General features: G+C 45.1%; 1 protein-coding gene across 3 annotated transcripts in view; it reads left to right on the top strand.

The window, feature by feature from the left end:
* ZNF16 (zinc finger protein 16) overlaps positions 1–18964 on the top strand; it is a 44542-nt gene that overhangs the window by 7803 nt on the left and 17775 nt on the right. For 2 of the 3 annotated variants that reach the window (XM_081816740.1, XM_081816739.1), the window contains one exon: positions 8526–8654. The exons of the other annotated variant lie outside the window; for it this stretch is intronic. In XM_081816740.1, coding sequence (XP_081672866.1) covers positions 8526–8654 — 129 coding nt within the window. The remainder of the gene's footprint in view (positions 1–8525; positions 8655–18964) is intronic. 3 annotated transcript variants of the gene reach the window in all.

Genomic DNA, 18964 nt, shown 5'->3' with positions numbered 1-18964 from the left:
CTGGGAGCTCTTTTCTTAAACCCGGTTTCCAGAGTTGCCGCCCTTGTCTGTGGTGCTTCGGCCCGATTCACTCATGAGTGGCTCACTTCAGTATCCTCCGAACGCCTTTCTCCAGAAACTTCTTCAGCACTTTCTCCTTTTTTTGTGGAGGAAAGATTAGCATCAAAATGAGCTGAAATAGGTTGTACATATGAGAAATTCAGCAACAGCAGTCTGTGAGAGTTCTAGATGCTGAAATCTGACAACTGAAAGTAGCTTAAGTCTTTGATGAACAAGCTGGATATGATATGTATGATCATTTCAGAAGGGATTGACCAGTTAGTATTTGGGATAAACTATAATGGAGTGATGCTTTGTATATAAGAATCAGGGTAAGAAAGAAGAAAAGGTGAGAGTAATGAATTACTTAATAATTGGCCATTTTATTCCTTTATAGTGTCCTTTTCACTAACAAAATTATTCCAGTTTTCCTGTTTATCAAAGGGACTTTCTTATAATTTGACTGATCTTTTCTCCTTACGTTGACTTGACCTATACTTCAGGTCTTATTTTCCAGGCTGTTGTCCATATAGTAGTGGTAGTGGTCTTGGCTTATCTTAGAATGTTGAAAAGCTGATTGGAAAATCTGCCTCTTCATGATAATCCTCCTAAGCACATTTCACCACAAATAGCTTTGACTTAAAATAATAAAATAAAAACTGGAGTGAATTTACTGTGATGATAATGGTTATATGCTGAACAAAAATTCTGATTAAGCCAATAAACCTTCACTTTTTTTACCTTAGCATATACCAGGCATTGTGATTAAGGCTTTGCCTGGGTTTTCTCATTTAACCTTCACAGCATTTCAGTGAAGTAGGTACTTTTACTTACCCTGTTTCACAGTGGGACTGAGACACAGAGAAGCTGCTCAGTGGCAGTGCTCTGGTACCTGTCCAGGCTCTTGGTACCTCCTGAGTCCTGCTGCACCCCAGCACCCCAAGAGTGAAGGCAGTGCTGGCAGGGAGCTTGCAACCCCTAGGCTGGCCCATCTGACTGATTGCAAATCGGAAATGGTACACTTTTCTTAAACGTGGTTTGGTACGTGGGTCTTTTAGGTGTTTTACCAATGAAGGAAAATGAGAAAACAGTCCAAAGGTAGGAGCCTCTGGCTTACGACTTGGCTAATCATTGCCCAACAGCATGTTCCACATAAAAGAGAGGGAATGTCTGTCTTCCTGAGGTGACTGGAAACTTCAGTTTCCTGGAGTTGTGTCAGAAGCTCCTTCTTCTTCAGACTTGAGATCCTGCTAAGTCAAATGACACGTGTAAAATGAGTTTTTCTTTTTTAAAGATTTTATTTATTTATTTGAGACAGAGAGAATGAGAGACAGAGAGCATGAGAAGGAGGAGGGTCAGAGGGAGAAGCAGACTCCCTGCCGAGCAGGGAGCCCAATGCAGGACTCGATCCTGGGACTCCAGGATCATGACCTGAGCCGAAGGCAGTCGCTCAACCAACTGAGCCACCCAGGCGCCCTAAAATGAGTTTTTCTACAAGGTAATTTGGAAAGTCAAACCCCTGTGAATTGGGAGGAAAATAAGCATAAAGTAGACACACTGTGGCATGGGATATGACTTACAGGATTTGTAAGTCATGGCTTCTCCTGGCTTCTGAGGGCGTTGGAGCTTTTTATCCAGTTACAACTTTTAGAGAAGGGACCTTTAAAAAGGAAGGAAAGTAAATTAACTGTTTTTGCTCCAAGGATCTCTGGCGTTCTTTTAGGAGACAGAAGGACTAGGAAGCCATGGCAGTGTCTTCCTCAAGACCGCATGCAATCTTAGAATGCCAAATCAGGAAAAAATATTTGGGTTTTTTCCTTTTTAATTCCATCTTTACATACAGGGGAGGTGTTTTCACTTAACTAAGAATCCCAACCTTTATCCTAATCCTCTATTTCAGCTTATATGGCTAAAACATCCTTCTGACTAATACCTGTGATGAGTTTTTCATTGTTTTAGTTTTCAATTAAGTACTTCATCCAAATTGTATTCAATTTTATTTACATAGTTGTTAATGTTCTCCTCGATTCCAGTCATAAGTTTCTCTGTTACCCAATTTCTTCCTTAGCTTGGAGATGGCATTAATACTAGTTGGGAGCCAGACTCTCCCCTGATGGTGCAGACCCTCTCTGTGCTACACTTGTTGATTAGCACAGAGCAGTCATCGACTTGCCACCCCCAGCTTCTAAACCAAGTAAACTAGTTACAACTGAGAAGAGAAAGACATTTCCGTTTCTTCAGTAGATGGAAGGAAGCTTTATGGAAGAGAGATTCATTCTGTAGTGACTGACAGTGCTGACCGATGCCCTGTTCACCTGCCCCAGCCTACTTTCCCCCACCCCAGGAGGGTCACCCAGGCTTGAGAAATGCATTCGCAAGGGTGCACCAACCTCCGTGGGAGATGCTCCAGCGGCTACTTTCTATAGGCTAGGAATGGCATTGGGAGAGCTGTCATGAAAATGGGTTTAATAACTCACTGGGATTGGTTGAATACCAGACAGTAGCTCATAACCCTTTCAGAGACATGGAAGTGTGTCACCTTAACAGGCCCAGGGCCAGAGCAGTAATCAGAAGTTACCCTGGGTAACGGTGATGGTGTCTCTGAGACTGAAATAGATAGCCTACTGAAGTCTCTATCAGTATAAGTGAAAAAAACATTAAATTTGGTGAAAAGACCTGAACCTCATGAAAGGAGAAAAGGCCAGATTCCCTTGAGGAAAGATGCTGATGCTCTCTCCCAATTTTATACTATATCTTATTTCCTTCCCCAAAGGGAATGTGGCCAATTATGGGGTAACCACGTTGAAAGACAGGAAATACCCACACCTATAGAGATAAGAAAGTAAAAATTAGCTCGGACCGGGAAAGGAAAAAAATCTATTAAACTATTCACTGGGCTGGAATCACAGGGATAAAACCTGCTTCAAAGTTAATAGGAGACAGTACTTTCCCAAAAAAGATGTGCAGCTGTAAAATGTCATGACATTTTACCTCTGCTTTCTTACTGAGAAACTTTGTTCTCCAATATCACAGACTGACAGGAATGTGTTATAAATTATAAGAATGAAATACCCACTCTTTCCTGGCAGATAAAAGTCACTTTGATACAGAGAAGCAGCCTTGATTTACAACTAGAACCAGATAAGGAGTTTTGGACAACACATTCCACATCTAAATTTTGCGGTTTCCAAGGAAATAGGAACCTGGTCCACTTCTCAGTCCAGACCTGATGTTGACCCACTACTCACAGCCCAGCTTTGCTGCCCACCCATCCAAGCACTGCTCCATATAGATTTCACCTAAAATCCACCCTGCCCGGAAGTCTTGTAATAACTCTGCTTTCCTTTGTTTAGTGGGACACCCCACAGGTCTCATGCTTGTCACTCATGGTAATGGGTCCATGACCCTGATTGGAATACAGGCTTGTGCCTGATAGTCTGAGGCTGATCAGCCTAGGGCAGGGGTTACTGGGCTCTGACTCTGAATTGACACTGGCTCAAGATACTGCTGTTGTTTACCAGTCAGAGTAGGACCTTATGGAGTCAAGTGGCAAATGGATTTTTAACTCAGGATCATCTCACAGTAAGATCACTGGGACCCAGAACCCACCCCATGGATTTACCCAGATTGAGAATGTATACACAAAGTAGACATACTGCACTTGGCAGAATCCCCATGTGAGTTCCCAGGGTGTTATAATAGGAATCTTTGGACTAAAGAGGCCTGGAGGTGAGCCCAGCTCCCCACCTGTAGGCTAGATTACTCTGGTCAAACTAACCTCTATGAGTGAGTTTGCTATTAAGCATGCAAAATGGGAAAAGAAATACCAATCCATGCGGGGTTATTTGGGGATTAGGTAGAACCAAGTATGCAGAGTGACCAAGGTGCTGCCCAGAACACAGTGGGCACACAGCAGGGCCACTCTGGTCAGGGTAGCAAGAACAGAAAGAGCACATTGCCTTTGGAGAGGGATAGCTTGAGTTACAATCTTGGTTTCATCTCACTGGCTTGTTTTTCCTCATAAAAGTGGGCATAGTAGAACTCTTACTGCAGAGAGATTTATGTATAATAACCCGTATAATGTTGTGATGTAATGTTTTCCCAAATAGCACTCTCTTCCTTTCTTAAAAGACATCTAGTGTGTAGTTGATTCATGGATTCATTTAATCAACAAATGTATTAGGTAAGTACCTATTCTGGGTATGGTTCTAGATGCTAGGGATAGAGACGTGAATAAAACAAAATCCCTGCCCTCATGGAGCATACACTCTAGCACGGAGAGAAAGATGATAAGCAGAGAAATTGTCTGTTGGTGATGAATGCTCTGAAGAAAAACGGAATAAAGTAGCTTGTTGTGGAACAGAAGTGAGGTATCCTTCCCATCCTGTGGCCAAAGAAAAATATCCAGAAGCTCTTATCTCAGAAGAATTTGGCAAGTAACTGCAGGGCCTGGGTCCCCAAGCCCTGTAGGCTGGGGTGCCGGTATGGGAACAATTGTTTTCCCCTCAAAGCTATGGGGCCTGCTTGAGGATGGGGACTGGTCTTTATCTGCTTCTGTGTCCTAAACATTCCAGGTAGAACAGTGGTCATTGCATGTTTCAGACACTGGCTAACCATGGAAACATCTCAAGTCACTCATTTCTCACCCCTTACACCCACCCCCATGCCCTTGGGAAGAGGTTAGGATCAGGTTTCAGGACACAGCACCAGACTCCAAGGACTGACAACTCCTCTGGGTCCCAGCAGCTGAAAGAGGACAGAGCAGCAGGAGGAAGTGCAAGCTGCTCAGAGCCCACCTGCCCCGACTTCCTCACCAACACAGCAGGCTGGCTGGTCCTCCTTATGGGCATCCATTATGAGCCAAACTAGAGAGAACTTGACTATAGTAGCCCCAAGACCCAGGAAATAGCAGAGAGCCTCGTGGCGTTCCCATTCTCACACTTACAGATGCTCATGCTATTCCATTTGCTCCTCCTGAATCCACTTCCTCTTCTCACCTGCCTGGGCTTCAGGGTTGTCATTCTAACTGCGGAATGAGAGGAATGAGATCGGGAGAGCTGTCTGTATTATTCACAGTCCCATTTTTCCAGAAACCTAGAACTAAAGGGGCCTTAAGAGGCCCCCAGCTGTGCTGAGAAACCCTTTTTCTGGGGATGGTGATTCCCTGTCACATTAAAACATCTATGATGCTGCCCAATTCCCCAATAGTAAGGTCTGTACTGCACCCAAAAAGCCTCCCTGCATTTTCAGGGCAGTTTCTCTGATCTTTTTTTCTTTCATGTTTATTGGGGTAAATTAACAAACATAGTATATATTTGAGGTATACAATATGATGATTTAATATACCTATACATTGTTAAATGATTACCACAATCAAGCTAATTAACACATCCATCGCCTCACACAGTTTTTCCACACCTTTCTTTGTGTGATAAGAACATTTAAGATCTATTATCGGCAAATTTCAAGTACAACATGCAGTATTATTAAGTATAATCACCATGCTGTACATTAGATCCCCAGAACTGACTCATCTTGTAACTATAAGGTTATACCCTTTGACCAAGATCTCTCCATTTCCCCCCAACAGTTTCTCTGGTCCTGATAGTCTGTTCCAAATTTCTTCATCAGAACACACACACAGGGGTGTCTGGGTGGCTCAGTTGGTTAAGCACCTGCCTTCAGTTCAGGTCACGATCTCAGGGTCCCGGGATTGAGTCCCGCGTCGGGCTCCTTGCTCAGCAGAGAGCCTGCTCATGTGCGCTCTCTCTCTCTCTGACAATAAATAAATAAAATCTTTTTTAAAAAATTTAAAGAACACATACACAAAGACTTCCTACAAACCACCAAAATGAAGGAAACACCACTCAAGTGGACAAACTCATAGCTAAAAACAACCTCCCACTCCTCAAAAAACAAATTCTGAGAACCTAGCCCTCCCTCTGCACCCACATGGGAATTTACAGCTCCCATTCCCTTATTTTTCAAAGTGAGTACCATCTGTGGCTGTTGGAGCAGTAATGTCACCTCCCCTCTCCTCCATTCCTAAGTAAAGAGTAAGAGAGGGAGGGAGGACCAACTCTCAGTGGGCCTGGGGCATTGGCCAGCAGTGAGGAGTAAGGGAGAGAAAGGGGCCAGGACAGTCATGACCACAGGTGAGTGTGGGCACAGGGACAGTTCTCGTGCTGGGTGCAGAGTCCCAGGCAAGCAGAGGCTGAGGCTGAGGCTCCCAACCATGCAGGACCCTGTGGACTAGGGTCGGGCACCAGCTATAAAAAAGTGGGGGGGGGGCACTGAAAGCTTTGAGAGTATTTAAGCTGTATCATGTCAGGATGTTGGACAGATAACTAGTTTTATGGAGTTGTTTTAATCAGCCAAGATAGGAGGCAGGGAAGTGGCTGTTGCAGCTTAGTGGTGGGGAAAAGAATGAGGAGGTTGTAAGGATGATCCACATAAGGTATATGGGATTTAACTGGTGAAAGGGAAATGGACAAAGAGAATGTGTCAATTCAGGTGAAGGTGATACAGAACTGAACCTATGGTAGAGAAATGGATAAGCAAGGTGAAGGGATAATGCCAGATAGATTTGCTTAAGACTGAAAGAGATAGGAATTGTCCAGGATAAAGGTGATAAGGGACTGAATTCATGATAAGCATGCAAAAGAAGGAACAAATGCCAGAAATGTTTAAGGGGTAAAATTGGAAGGACTAGGTGCTCACAGATTTAGACAGTGAGGAAGAAATAAGATGAAGGATGACCCCTCATTTCTTATTTAAGTGTCCGACTACATCAACCAAGGTAAAGTTGGTGTTTTCTTGTATGGGGATAGATATGAAAGAAGGTGAGGAATTGATGGTGCTCTGGGCCATGTTGGGGTCTCTAGATTGGCAGAAGTTTGGGGTGAAAAGGTAGGGGCTGGGGCCTGGGCAAAAGCATCATTGAAGGCAGAGAGCGGAAGTGGAGTCCATCAATGAGAGATGGAACTCATTAGTGGAATCAAACTAAAATTAGGATCCTGGTAACATTGAAGCAAAAGAGAAATTTGGAGGCTGGGGTGATAACTGTACCAAAAACTACAGAAATCCTTTATAATAAGGACTAAAAGTGTCCCAGGATTTGATACCTAGGATATCCATTGGAACTGCATGCAAAGCCCTATGGGGAGTGGGATAGGGGCAGGAGCCGGGCTGCACTGGGCATGATCACATATGGGGGCAGACAGGCTTCTATGAACACCATGAGCTGAAAGGGTTAGGGCCAATTTAGAAGCAAGGTATGTAAGGGTCAAGAGGAAGAGTGCAGGGCCACCTGGGTGGCTCAGTCAGTTAAGTGTCTGCCTTTGACTCAGGTCACGATCTCAGGTCCTGGGATGGAGCCCCCCATCGGGCTCCCTGCTCAGCAGGGAGTCTGCTTCTCCCTCTCCCTCTGCCCCTCCCCACCCCCCGCTCATGCATGCTTGCTTGCTCTCTCTCTCAAATAAATAAATAAAATCCTAAAAAAAAAAAAAAAAGAGGGAGGGTGCAGAGGGAAGTGAGCTGAGAAAAGTCCACGGGGAGGCCTGAGATCACAAAGCTCAGGCTCTGCGGTCTGACAGCTAAAGTGCACACACCTGCATTGAAGCTTTGGAGGCACAGTGGGGACATTGGGGTGATGGAGTCTGATCCTCAAAAGGAGGAACTGCTTGAGGAGGGCGTGATGTTGCCACTAGGAACACTGAAGGCCCCACACCGAGAACGGGGTGCTCCTGAGAGGGGCTGTGGTGATATGACTGACACTATGAGGGAGCAAAACTCCTGGGGCCAAAAGGCGAGGGGCTCCCCAAAATGGAGCCATGAGGAGTGCGCAGGGACCCCACCCAACAGACCTTCCTTTTTTTTTTTAAGATTTTATTTATTTATTTGTCAGAGAGAGAGAGGGAGAGGGAACACAAGCAGGGGGAAGGGAGAGGGAGAAGCAGGCTTCCCGCGGAGCAGGGAGCCCGATGCGGGGCTCGATCCCAGGACCCTGGGGTCACGACCCGAGCCGAAGGCAGATGCTTCACCGACTGAGCCACCCAGGTGCCCCAATCAATTGCATTTCCTTTTTTTTCTTTTTTTAAGATTTCATTTATTAGAGAGAGAGAGCGCGCAAGCAGGGGAGGGAAGAGTAGAGGGAGAAACAGACTCCACTGAGCCAGGAGCCCGACGCGGGGCTCGATCCCAGGACCCCGGGATCAGGACCTGAGCCGAAGGCAGACGCTTAACCGACTGAGCCACCCAGGCACTCCCCCAACAGACCTTCCCACCTTCTGACCTTCAAAGTGGCACATGCACAGGGGCCCGTAAGAGACAAGAGATGAGAAGAGCATCCTGGAGAGAAGGGGGCAGACAGGCCCAACAGTGCTAGCAAGTATCCCATTTCCCCACATCCCTGATTTCTGATAGTCCTTCTATCCCTTGCCTCATGGCTCCTGGCACCTCCCTTTCCCTGTGCTTCTCTCTCCCAGGCCAACCACATGCTGCACAGGCCCTGGAAATCCATGGGGAAGCTAGGGAGAGGAGCCCTGGAACAACAGAGGGCACAAATGACTCTTCTGAGGTGGAAGCCTGTCCGCTGCCACTTTAGGACCTCTCAGGTGAGCCTTACAGCTGGGAAATAAGAGAACAGTTTGTAGTGTTGAAGGGAGGAGCAATGGGACCCTGTCGGAGCCTGAGCAGAATGTCTTCTTGGGCATAAGCTACTTGAAAATTCAACCCTGAGTGCCCCTGGGAATTAGTGTTCAAGGTCAAAGGGTCAATGGCCACAACAGTAAGGCTTAGTCTGTGACTGCTGGGTCATGGGACAGGTGCTTCCACACACATATCCCAAGTGGTCATGTGGGGCTAAGTGCCCTCTCAAAGGAGGAGTCTGAAAAATTAGGGACCTGAACAACTTGTCCAAAGCCAGGACCCCCAAATTTTGCCTCTGAAACATCCAAGAATTCTTCCACTGTGTGTCACTGTCCCTAGAGGGTAAGACCCCTTCCCAGCTCCATCACTGTGTTATTCCCACAGAGGACAGGGCAGAGCAAGCTGAGTGCCAAGTCTCTCTTCCCCTGATGAGCTCCTCAGGGAGCTCTGATTTCTGAGAAGGACTGGCTCTAGGAACTGGCATCCTCCATTTTGAGGGACCTGGGCCTGGTGGAGAGGGAGACGAAGGTCAGACCTGTGGGAGCCCAGGGTTGGCCAGCAGAGTCTCACCTTTAAAAAACCCCCACTCATTTCTTCCTGCCTCTCTGTTCCTGCTGAAAGACCAAAAAAAAAAAAAAAAAAAAACAGACAAAAAGAGAGTTTGGAGCCTGTTTCTTGCTGTCCTCATTCTAATCAAGCAGCAATCATAAGATTGTCTACATTAACTTAGTTGAGATCTCTGTTGTTTCCATGTTACTCATTTTAAAGGTGATGAAAACTCTTTCTACTGATCCTTTCCTGTCCAACCCAGGTAAGGGAGCATTTTTTCATTGGTCCTCACTTGACGTTTCCATGTCCCCTACTGAAAAGGGGCCCAGATGTCAGATCTGGGGCAACATCTGAGCTGCATTCTATGGATTCTGCTCCCTGGGGACAGATGGAGTCATTTGTGGCCAGTCTTTCAGGCTCAGTGCTGGCCTCCAGGTAGCCCTGACCCCAGGAGAAGCTTGGCCCACAGACACCTGAAATAGCAAGGTGAACCAATGTGAAGCCTGTCCACTAGGTGTCCTGAACTCTCTTAAGAAGTCCATCCACAGTTCATATTTTACCCTGGACCTCTCCACCACGCTAAGATTATGGGCTCTGAGTTTTGGATAGAAGCCCTAGGCTACATCTGACCCTGTGCCCCGACCAACCCATTCTCGTAGGTTGATAATGTTCCCATTTCATCCGAGAATCCCTGATGGGAATGGTCCTCTGCACCAGCAATTGCTTTAGAAAAGGGAATGGAGGGTGCATGGGTGGCTCAGTTAGTTAAGCACCTGACTCTTGATCTCAGCTCAGACAGCTTGATCTTGGAATTGTGAGTTCAAGCCCTATGAGGGGCTCCATGCTGGGCATGGAGGCTGCTTAAAGAAAGGAAAGGAAAGGGGCACCTGGGTGGCTCAGTTGGTTAAGCGACTGCCTTCGGCTCAGGTCATGATCCTGGAGTCCCGGGATCGAGTCCCGCATTGGGCTCCCTGCTTGGCGGGGAGTCTGCTTCTCCCTCTGACCTTCCTCCCTCTCATGCTCTCTGTCTCTCATTCTCTCTCTCTCAAATAAATAAATAAAATCTTTTAAAAAAGAAAGAAAGAAAGGAAAGGAGAGGAGAGGAGAGGAAAGGAGGAAGGAAGGAAGGAGGGGAGGAAGGGAGGGAGGGAAAGAAAGGGACAAAGACAAGAGTCTATCTCTTTTGTGGGTTGGGCCTTAGTTTCCCTTCGCTGAGTGATGTTTGTGTTTTTTTAGCTCAGTTTTAGGTTTACTGAAAAGTTGAGGTGAAGGTACAGAGAGTTCCCATATATCCTCAAATTCCCACACATCACAGCCACCCCCAGTACCAACATCCCCCACAGACTGGAACATTTGTTACAATTGATGGACCTACAAGAACACATCATACTCACTCAAAGGCCATAGTTTACATATCAATTCACTCTTGCTGTTGTACATTCTTTGGATATGGACAAGTGTATAATGACATATATCCATCATTATGGTATCATATAGAGAATTTAACTGCCCTAAAAATCTATGCTGCCCCTATTTACCCCTCCCCCTTCTAGCCCTGGAAACCACTGATCTTTTTACTGTTTACATAGTTTTGCCTTTTTCAGAATGTCCTATAGTTGGAATCATGCTATATGTAGTCTTTCCAGATTGGCTAGGCTGGTATCATGGAATAAGCTAAGATGTGGTTCCTCCTCTTCAATGTACTGGGAGGTTTAAGAAGAATTGGTGTCAATGCTTCTTTGAATATTTGGCAGAATTCACCAGTAAAGCCATCAAGTCCAGAGCTTTTTGCTGTTGTTAGTGTTTCCATCTCCTATTTTATGTCTATTCACATTTTTTTTAAAGATTTTATTTATTTATTTGAGAGTGAGAGAGCACAAGAGGGGGGAGCAGGAGAAGCAGACTCCCTGCCGAGCAGGGAGCCCGATGCGGGACTCGATCCCGGGACTCCAGGATCATGACCCAAGCCGAAGGCAGTCGCCCAACCGACTGAGCCACCCAGGCGCCCAATTCACATTTTCTATTTCTTCATGATTCAGTCTTAGTAGATTGTGCGTTTCTAGGAATTTTTCCATTTCATCTAGGTTATCCAGTTTGTTGACATACAATTGTTCACAGCACTCTCTCATAATCCTTTTTATTTCTGTCAAATTGGAAGTAATATCCCCATTTCTGTTTCTAATTTTAATAGTTTGAGTCTCTTCTTTTTTTCTTAGTCAGTATAGCTAAAGGTTTATCAATTTTGATGTTCATTTCCATACACATTCATCATTTTATTGGCTCTCCCAACTCGAGAAGGCTGACTTATCATTTATATGGAAATTTCAGGACTGATGAACTCAGGTGTGGTGACTCCTATGCCATATGAAATTCTCTAGTCTGTGAAGGATAGTTAAACGTGGCAAACCTATAAGACCCAGATCTGAAGCAAATTTGACTAGTGTCTTAGTCAGATTGGGTGACTGACAATAGACACTTATTCCTCACAGTTTTAGAGGCTGGAAAGTCCGAGATCAGGGTGCCATCACGATCAGGTTCTTGATGAGGGCCCTTTTCCTGACTTGAAGATGGCTACGTTGTCACCATGTCCTCACATGACAGAGAGAGAGAGAGAGGAGATGGAGAGACAGAGTGAGAGAGGGAGCAGAGCATACTCTTCTTCTTCTTATAAGAATACTAGTCCTATCATGGGAGTCCCATTCTCATGACTTCATGTAACCAAATCATCTTCCAAAGTTCTCACTTCCAAATACTATCACATAGGGGGTCAGAGCTTCAACATATGAATTTGGGGCACACAAACATTCAGTCCTTAGCATTCCCTCCATGGCCCGCCAAAATTCTTGTCCTTCTTGCATGCAAAATACATTCATTCCATCCCTACAGTCCCTAAAGTCTTAATTCATTCAAGCATCAACTCTGAAGACTAATTCCAAAATCTCATCCTAATATCTGTGTCAGATATAGGTGAGAACTGAGGTATGACTTATTCTGAGGCAAAATTCCTCTCCAGCTGAGAACATATGTAACCAGATAAGCTATGTGCTTCCAAAAGACAATGGTGGGACAGGCATAGAATAGGCATTCCCATTCCAAAAGGGGGAATTGGAAGGAAGAAAGGGGTGATGAGTTCCAAGCAAACTGAAAACCTAGCAGGAAAAATATCATTAGATCTAAGGCACAAGAATAGTCCTTACGGGTTCAGGGCTCTGCCTTCTAGATCCACCAGGACAGCAGTCTCCCCTCTGTGGCTCTGCCAGGCGGAGTGGCATCCTGAAGGCTCCAGAAAGCTCTGCAGAGGGCTCCCCAAGGCTCCGGGCAGCCACTGTTAGGCCTGCTGAAACCGAGGCAATGGGCGCCCCCTTTGAAATTGAGAAGGCAGCCGTAATGATCTCCGTATCACCTTTAGGGTCATTCTTCCCTTGTTTGCAGAATGGTGCACATTTGTAACCTAGTAGCTCTGTGGTTCAGTCCTGTAGGATCTTAGAAGTCTGACAGCCTTCCTTCATTTTGTCCAATCTCTGTCCCATTCAACGCAAATTGGCAATGTTTTTGCTCATGTCCCATAATCTCTTTATCAAGTAATAATCCAGCCACATTCCTGGTATTCTCTTCTGAACACACTTTCTCATTTTTTGCAGTATGGGCAGGCTGGGAATTTTCCAATTTTTTAATGTTCTGGTTCCTTTTTGCTTAACAATGCCTCCTTCAATTCATCTCTCTCTTTTTGCGTTTTATTATAAGAAGTCGGGAGGAACCAAGCCACTCTTTCAACACTTTGCTTAGAAATCTCCTCAGCTAAATATCCAATTTAATTCCTCACAAATCCATCTTCCACAAAAGACTAGAACATGAACACAATTCAACCAAGTTCTTTGCTACTTTATAACCAGAATCACCCTTCTTCCAGTTTCCAATAACATGTTCCTTGTTTCCGTGTGAGGCCTCATCAGGATGGCCTCTACCATTCATATTGCTACTATCATTCTACTCATGATTATTTATGTATTCTCCAAGAAGATGGAAGCTTTCTCTACATCTCTCCCATTTTCTTTCTGAGTTCTCACCAGAATCACCCTCAACATCCACATCTCTAGCAAAACTCTTCCCACTGCCAAGTTCCAAATCCAATTCCACATTTTTAGGTATTTGTTACTCATCACCCCACTCTTGGGTACCAAAATCTTTTTTTTTTTTTAAGATTTTATTTTATTTGACAGAGAGAGACACAGCGAGAGAGGGAACACAAGCAGGGGGAGGGGGAGAGGGAGAAGCAGGCTTCCTCTCGAGCAGGGAACCCAATGTGGGGCTGGATCCCAGGACCCTGGGATCATGACCTGAGCCGAAGGCAGATGCTTAATGACTGAGCCACCCAGGTGCCCCCCAAAATCTTTTTTAGTCAGCTTGGGTTGCCATAACTTGACACCATTGACTGACTGGCTTAAAAACAGAATTTATTTCTCACAGTTCTGGATGCTGGGAAGTTCAAGGTCAAGGTGCTAGCCAATTTGGTTCCCCAGTGAGGGCTTTTTTCCTGGCTTTCAGTCTGACAGCTTTTCATTGTCTTCACCTGGGTGGCAGGAAGGGAGGGAGAGAGGGGAGAAGTGGGGGAAAGAGAGGGGAAGAGGGAGAGAGAAAGAGAAAGAGAGAACACACTCTGGTCTCTCTTCCTCTTCTTACAAGGGCACTAATCCCATCATAGGGGCCCATCCTCATGACCTCATCTAACCCTAATCACCTCCCAAAGGTCCCACCTCCAAATACTATCACGTTGGAGTTTAGGGCTTCAACATATGAATCTAGGGGGCGGGGATACAAACATCCAATCCATAACAAGTTTTAGCTATACTTTCCTCGATTTCTTCCTCATTTTTTGCTTTTACCTGGTTTTATGGCTTTTTGTTTTTGTTGTCACAATCAACCACTAACAGAAATTTTCAGGCTTCAGGGGTGCTTGGGTGGCTCCATTGGTTAACCTGCCTTCGGCTCCAGGTCATGGTCCCAGGGTCCTGGGATCGAGTCCCGCATCAGGCTCCCTGCTCAGTGGGGAGTCTGCTTCTCCCTCTCCCCCGCCAATCCCCTGCCTGTGCTTTCTCTCACTATCTCTCTGTCTCTCTCTCAAATAAATAAATAAAATCTTTAAAAAAAAAAAAAAGAAAATTTCAGGCTTCAGTATGTAGTTTGTCATGTGAAATGCACTTTACAGCAGTTCTTATGGTCCATTCTTAGTTTCAGTTTTTTCCCCTTTCTTTTCTTTCTAAATTTATTAGATAACTTAGTCTCAATAAATTTATTAGAGGTCTGCCTATTATGTGTTATAGTAAAAATGACACTGCCTCATGAATTGGTCTAGAATGAAATAGTTTTATTGCAAGTTTGATGAAAAACATAATTTTTCAGTCAATCTGAACTGTCACACACACACACAAAAAAACACAAAGATAAATGTGTTGACACTATAAAAGATGGTCAGTTGCTGAACTGAGAAACTCCCAATGACCATGAGATAGTGACTTCCTACCCACCAACCTATACCTCCAACTCCCAACAAGAACTTGAGGCCCATTCGAGAAGAAAGCTGGGCAGAGCATGGGACCAGTGATCTATCATATTCTATACAAATGTTCTTTCCCCTGGACACATTATGGTGGGTTTTTACTGTGTTTTCATAAGACCTTGTGTCAGCATCTTTCTCAGTTTTTCCCTCTAATGTTTTCTGATGTTGCTTCCTGGTTTAGTATTTACTGTGTTATTTTCTCTCATAGTAGTTGCACAGAGCCTGCTCGTTGTCCCTTAGTGTCCCTTCTCTCTGTCCCTTATAGAGATGGAAATTTAGCTGAGCATTTGCCCACCCAAGCAAAAAATGATGTTTCTGAGCTGTGCTGCAGTGAGGTGTGACATGTGGGCCATGTGCAGAAGGAATGTGCGCATCTTCTTGGTGTGTCCTCAAAAACACCTTTTCCCACTGGCTGAAATGAGACATGGTAATGCATCATCTTTAGCCATGAAGATGCCCTGAGGAGGGTGGAATCCTCAGGTAGAAGGGGTCTGTGCCCTTCCAGCTTCAGGAGGACAGCCACCACACCCACATGGACAGGAGACAGAAACAGCCCTGTGCCTTGCTGAAGCCAATGTTGGTTTTGAGCCTCTTTACATCAACTAAGCTTTATTCTAACTAATTCAGAACTTGATACCTGGGAGCAGGCTGGTGCCAAAACAGAACCTAATACATGTGGAGTTGGCTTAAAGATCAGCCAGTCAGGACAGAGATTTTACAGGTGGAAAGCTGGTGACCCTTGCTATGCATGAAAAAGCGTTTGGTATGACTCTTGCTTGTGGTATATTAGGAACAGATTGCATGTGACTAAAACTATAGCCCTAGAGGAAATGGTTGAAAATAGTTCAGAATGTTGGCGAGTGTTGGTTACTTCTTGCCACTTTCAGCAAAGCCCACCTAGAGAGACTTAGGCTAGAGGAAGGCAGATGGAGGAGACGACAGCTGGACAAGGGGGTTTCCTTCTGTCTGTGGCCTGTGATCTGTGAGTCTGTTAAGAAGGCCCCACAAGGCTGAAAATGCCATCCTCTTCTGAACCCCACATGAAGCTTTGAGAAAGCAAGGCTCTGAAGAGGCAGCCAATCCTGTGCCCCACATTCCTCTCAAATACTCTTTAGCCATATGACAGGGGTCAGTCCAGCATTAAACCAAGTGCTAGCCCTTCTAAGCACAGAACCCTTGTGACCACACAGATCCAAAGGACATGAAGACAGCCCAGCCCATAGAGAGTGGGCCTGTGTCTCATTTGTGGAAGGTCATTCTATAAATATTTGAGGGATATATGGCGGTGCAAGTGGCCTCAAGGTAGTCACCTTGAGCTGGAGAGAGAGAAAGAAGAATGGTGAGCACATAGAGGCCAACAAATAAAAAAGCGTCCTCACACTTAAACCCATGACTAGATGGGGCCTTTCCATGTGGAGCTGAATGGAAGTGTGTATGTAAGAAACTGACCCAGGGACCCAGCTATCAATCAGGAAGCCCCTGCAAAGCCAGGAAGCTGCAGCTAGGGTAGCCTCTCACATTCCTTTGCAGTTGGGCATGCATATTATGGACAAGGACACCCCCCCATCCCGCCGCCTCAGAGAGCCAAGTCAGACCTGATGTGGCCCAGGGCCCAGGGAGCTCCTGCCAGATCTGTGTCTGGGTACCAGGTTGCTATCCCAGAGCTCCCTTCCCTGCCAGGGAGAGGGTCTCCAGCATTCATGCAGAGATGCCCATGGGAGGATTCTGCAGACCCTGCACAGAGATGCTGCAAAGCTTGCTTACAAGTGTGTGAAAACTTTTCATTCAAATACCACACCGTTTTATTTAAATAACCACATGTCAGACTTACCTTTGGGCCCTGCCAAGCAGAGTTTGAATGCTGCTGTATGTGTCCCATTCTCCTTCTCCACCCTCTGGGTTGGGTGTGTGTGGGCACACGACCTGCCCTCCAATGATAGGACCTGATGGAGAGGCTGCACCTTGTCCAGAGGGACTGGACTGAGCTGCATTCAGGACTGGACAGGACTTTGGCTTGTTTCTCCTGACCAGGGGCTGCATCCTGGTGCAGCAGATGACCATATGGAAAGACTGGGCAAACACAGCGCATTATCCCTATTATTCATTCTCCTCTTCTCCTTCAAGTCAGCTGACGGACATCCTCAGTTGGGGAGGACTTGGGTCCCCAGTCACTGCCTAGGGAACCTGCCATACAAATTTATGATTTTACATGAGAGAAAAATATTTGAATCTTAAGTGCTAATACTAGTGATATCCAGGCTTCTAACTTCTCCAGCCCAGTAGTGTGAAGTATTAGCTCACTGACATTTAATTTGCCTTTCTCTGATGGTTAATCAGCAGAGCTTCTCTTTCACCCGAGGGTCTCAACAATATTTCCTGTGTATTTTTCCTGCTAACCTCATTTCTGTTCTTATCGGGTCTTTGGTTCATTTAGAGACTACCATTGTGTGTGTTAAGTAGAGATCTGGTTCTGTTTTTCTCTGAGTGAGCTCACTTTCTCAATACTTCTACCAAAGAATCTACTCTTTTGCCATTGATTGCTGTGCCACATTTATCATCTGTTGAATTTCTGCCTCCACAAAAGTCTGACACTGATCTCTCTGCTGTCCCGCTTCTGCGGTCAGTCGATTCTTCTGTCAAGAGTAATAGCATACCCTCCTTTTCCCTTTTTAGGTTGGTTTGGCTATTCAACGACTTTTCTTTTTCCACAGACATTTTGAGTTTCCTCCTAACCAAGTAGAACTTTGACTAGATTGCAGCGAATTTATAGGTTATATTGGGGGAAATTTACATCTTTGACATATTAAGTTTCCCAATCCAAAAGCAAGAAATGTCTCTCCATTTACTAAGATCATCTTCTGTGTCCTTTACTGGAGTTTCAGGGTGTTCTCCACAGAGGTCTTGAGTGCTCTTTATTAATTACCCAGCATTTTATAGTTTTTGTTGCTATCATGGAGTACATTTCATTTTTTGTTACATTATCTTGTTGGTTATTGCTGGTGCAGAGAAATGTATTTTTCTTTTTTCTAACTTCTGAAGATATACCCTTTTGTCTTCTTTAATAATGAAAAAGAATTTAAGGCAAAATATTTATACTGTTGATGCAATATTAACAAAACTTATAGAGTCTCTTAAAGAGAGTTTTATTTGAGCCCAAGTTAGGACAGCTTCCCCCATACAGAATATCCATAAAGAAGAGAATGCTCTGTCCCACATCTGGCGTGGAAACTACTTAAAGCAACAACAGAGGGGCGCCTCGGTGGCTCAGTCGTTAAGCGCCTGCCTTCGGCTCAGGTCGTGATCCCAGGGTCCTGGGATCGAGCCCCACATCGGGCTCCCTGCTCCGTGGGGAAGCTTGCTTCTCCCTCTCCTACTCCCCCTGCTTGTGTTCCCTCTCTCGCTATGTCTCTCTCTGTCAAATAAATGAATAAAATCTTTAAAAAAAAAAAAAGGCAACAACAGAAACAACAAAGAAGAGAGTGGGAGAGGGGGGGAGGAACATTTGTTGCAAGGTTACATACTTTTTTTTACATAAGAAGTAACAAATCACTAGAAGACATTTCAGAGAGTTACAGCAGTTATCTTAAGCTTTTAGTATATGCAGAGCTGTAGGACCTTAATCTCATGGGAACCAGAGAGGTTTTTGTTTTTGTTTTACCCTTCTCTTTATGTATGGAATGCTCCCTTTTAGGTTATTTATAAATGAAGGAAGTGTTGTAGGGTTGCAGAGTTCTTGTCTCAAGGAGTTGAAGAATGAATCTTGCACAAACGGGTGAAGTCATAGCTTATTAAGTGAAGGTGAGAACAGAAAGAAAGCTCTCTAGAGTGAGAGGGGTCCCCAACGGGTTGCCACTGAGGGCTTTTATGGTCTTTTATAGAAAACTGACCAGGGAACTTAAATCTTCTTGATGTCACCACTGACAGCACCATGATTACTTCTCCTTTGAATATGTCCTCTCTGGTGTTTAAGACAAACCAGGTGGTCTAGTTACGTTCCCTTACCTCTGGTTTCTTTACGCCTCAGCATTTCTGGGATTTTTGCTAAGCCTGATCCCATAGCCCCCTACCTCTCTCTCCCTACCCAGCCCCGCCTGTCCCTTACTCACAGATACATAATGTGTTCCGGGTAGAAATGGAGCCCATGCTTTGACGTTTTGATGACTCTGATAA

Source organism: Leptonychotes weddellii, chromosome 4, assembly GCF_054177405.1.
Source record: "Leptonychotes weddellii isolate Sample4059 chromosome 4, ASM5417740v2, whole genome shotgun sequence".
NCBI classification, from domain to species: Eukaryota; Metazoa; Chordata; class Mammalia; order Carnivora; family Phocidae; genus Leptonychotes; species Leptonychotes weddellii.
Note: the sequence above shows the minus strand (reverse complement) of the source record. Positions and strands in the feature narration are given on the sequence as shown.